General features: G+C 39.6%; 1 protein-coding gene across 1 annotated transcript; it reads left to right on the top strand.

The window, feature by feature from the left end:
• Positions 1-1,403: 1,403 nt before the first annotated feature.
• Positions 1,404-2,009, top strand: LOC138368819 (MICAL-like protein 2). The gene has a single exon (XM_069331518.1). The coding sequence runs from the start codon at positions 1,404-1,406 to the stop codon at positions 2,007-2,009; it is 606 nt and encodes a 201-aa protein (XP_069187619.1).
• The last annotated feature ends 273 nt before the right edge of the window (positions 2,010-2,282 follow it).

The following is a 2,282-nucleotide window of genomic DNA, read 5'->3' as shown; positions in this document are numbered from 1 at the left end:
ACGTCTTCCTTGTACTTTCCTTAAGGTTTTCACCAGAAAGTTTGTCGTTAGATGTGTTCTAAATTGTTCCTCTACCAGTTTAGTGAAGCCGAAAGCGGAACTAACTAAAGGTCAACTTCTGGTTTATGCATGCATGAGCATATCTAAAAAATATATGGACAAAGTTCACCAATCTTTTGTCCATATATATGGTAAAATCCGGAACAATTTCACCAAATTCTCTCCTAAATGGTTCCTTCAGTACGATAACCTCTCCCACGTGTGTATCAATACATCAGCTTATGTGGAAGGGGTTATTAAAATGAAGATAACGTGCCATGTTATCACTGGTGTAGAGGTCAACACTACACAACCTGTTCTGCTTCTGGGAAGACGGAGGAAAAGTGGTCAAGACAACCGAGAGGATCTTGACCCATCCCTTCCAGCAACTGAACAGGAGTTACAGATCAATATGTTCTACCGTAGGAAGAAGATAACCAACTTGTTCATGGAGAACTCTCGCTTAACAACAAACAACAGGAGAGTTGTATTTGCTTTTGCATGCCTACTCAGGAGCTTTCAATCCCAATACTCACACAATTTAGGCAACCTTACCTTGTGATGATTTCGGGGCTCAATGTCCCCGCGGCTCGGTCCTCGACCAGGCCTCCAGTCAAGCCAACATTATCCCTTTAAAGTGCTTAATTCAGCATGAATAATAAAACTCACAATTGATCAATAAAAACTTGATCAAAAATCAAACCAGTCGTCCCCAAAAACAGACCCAATGATTAAGGATGATTATCAGACATATGTCTAGCCTGGTTGAATAGGCAGCAGACATTAATCATCAGCACCTTGATCATTACTCCCTGATTAATGTTCTCAAGGTCTTAATTAAATGTCGTGTATAAAATTCAAAACTGCCATAAGATTGATAACATCTAGAGACTTAACAGAACATAAAATAAGGTATTAAGACACCAAAAAATCTTTTGTTTCTAAAATATATTTTGGAACTTATTCTGCCTTTTAAAAATATGATTCTGAAAGTAATTAATATCAATCAAATCAATGGGCTTTTTTAAGGCATTCAGAGACTTGTTTTGTGATGGCAGAATCTTGGAGAAAGTTAACAAAGAAAGGGAGTCGTTAATGTGTGCCCATTTATGAGAAGTTTGTTCGTGTTTAAGAAAGAAAAGTGAGAGCTAATGACTTCGTTTTAACGTAACTCGAACGAGACTGTTCGTTAACGGGCTGTGTCTCGAGGAAAACTTTGACCAGGAAGTATTTAAGGATTACCTTCAACTTTCTCATTCTCAGGATGAGCTTTGAAGATGGGAGTGATATTTCTTATTTTGCTTCCTGCTCAATAACATCTTTTTTTGCGATGCTTTCATTTTGCTTCTTCAGTCACAGCTAAGATGTATCATCTTGCTTCTTCAGTCACAGCTAAGATGCCTCATCTTGCTTCTTCAGTCACAGCTAAGATGTATCATCTTGCTTCTTCAGTCACAGCTAAGATGCCTCATCTTACTTCTTCAGTCACAGCTAAGATGTATCATCTTGCTTCTTCAGTCACAGCTAAGATGCCTCATCTTGCTTCTTCAGTCACAGCTAAGATGTATCATCTTGCTTCTTCAGTCACAGCTAAGATGCCTCATCTTACTTCTTCAGTCACAGCTAAGATGTATCATCTTGCTTCTTCAGTCACAGCTAAGATGTATCATCTTGCTTCTTCAGTCACAGCTAAGATGTATCATCTTACTTCTTCAGTCACAGCTAAGATGTATCATCTTGCTTCTTCAGTCACAGCTAAGATGTATCATCTTGCTTCTTCAGTCACAGCTAAGATGTATCATCTTGCTTCTTCAGTCACAGCTAAGATGTATCATCTTGCTTCTTCAGTCACAGCTAAGATGTATCATCTTGCTTCTTCAGTCACAGCTAAGATGTATCATCTTGCTTGCTTCTCATCTGCATCTCGATCTGTTGACACCTGTTCCTGCTCTTATCAAACTTTCCTCTGATTACTCTCTCTGTCTACATATACCTTTAGACGACCCCCATTTTATGTACATTCAAAAAAGGTTGCACATATGAATATACATGTGTAACATAATTCATGACCTCCCTTGCCATTTCACTCATTTTCAACATTTACCTAAAAATCACCTTCATCTCCGCCACGCCCAACCACTTGGGGTGGACGGTAGAGCGACGGTCTCACTTCATGCAGGTCCGCGTTCAATCCCCGACCGTCCACCAAATGGTTGGGCACCATTTCTTTCCCCCGTCCCATC

Source organism: Procambarus clarkii, chromosome 26, assembly GCF_040958095.1.
Source record: "Procambarus clarkii isolate CNS0578487 chromosome 26, FALCON_Pclarkii_2.0, whole genome shotgun sequence".
Taxonomy (NCBI): Eukaryota; Metazoa; Arthropoda; class Malacostraca; order Decapoda; family Cambaridae; genus Procambarus; species Procambarus clarkii.
Note: the sequence above shows the minus strand (reverse complement) of the source record. Positions and strands in the feature narration are given on the sequence as shown.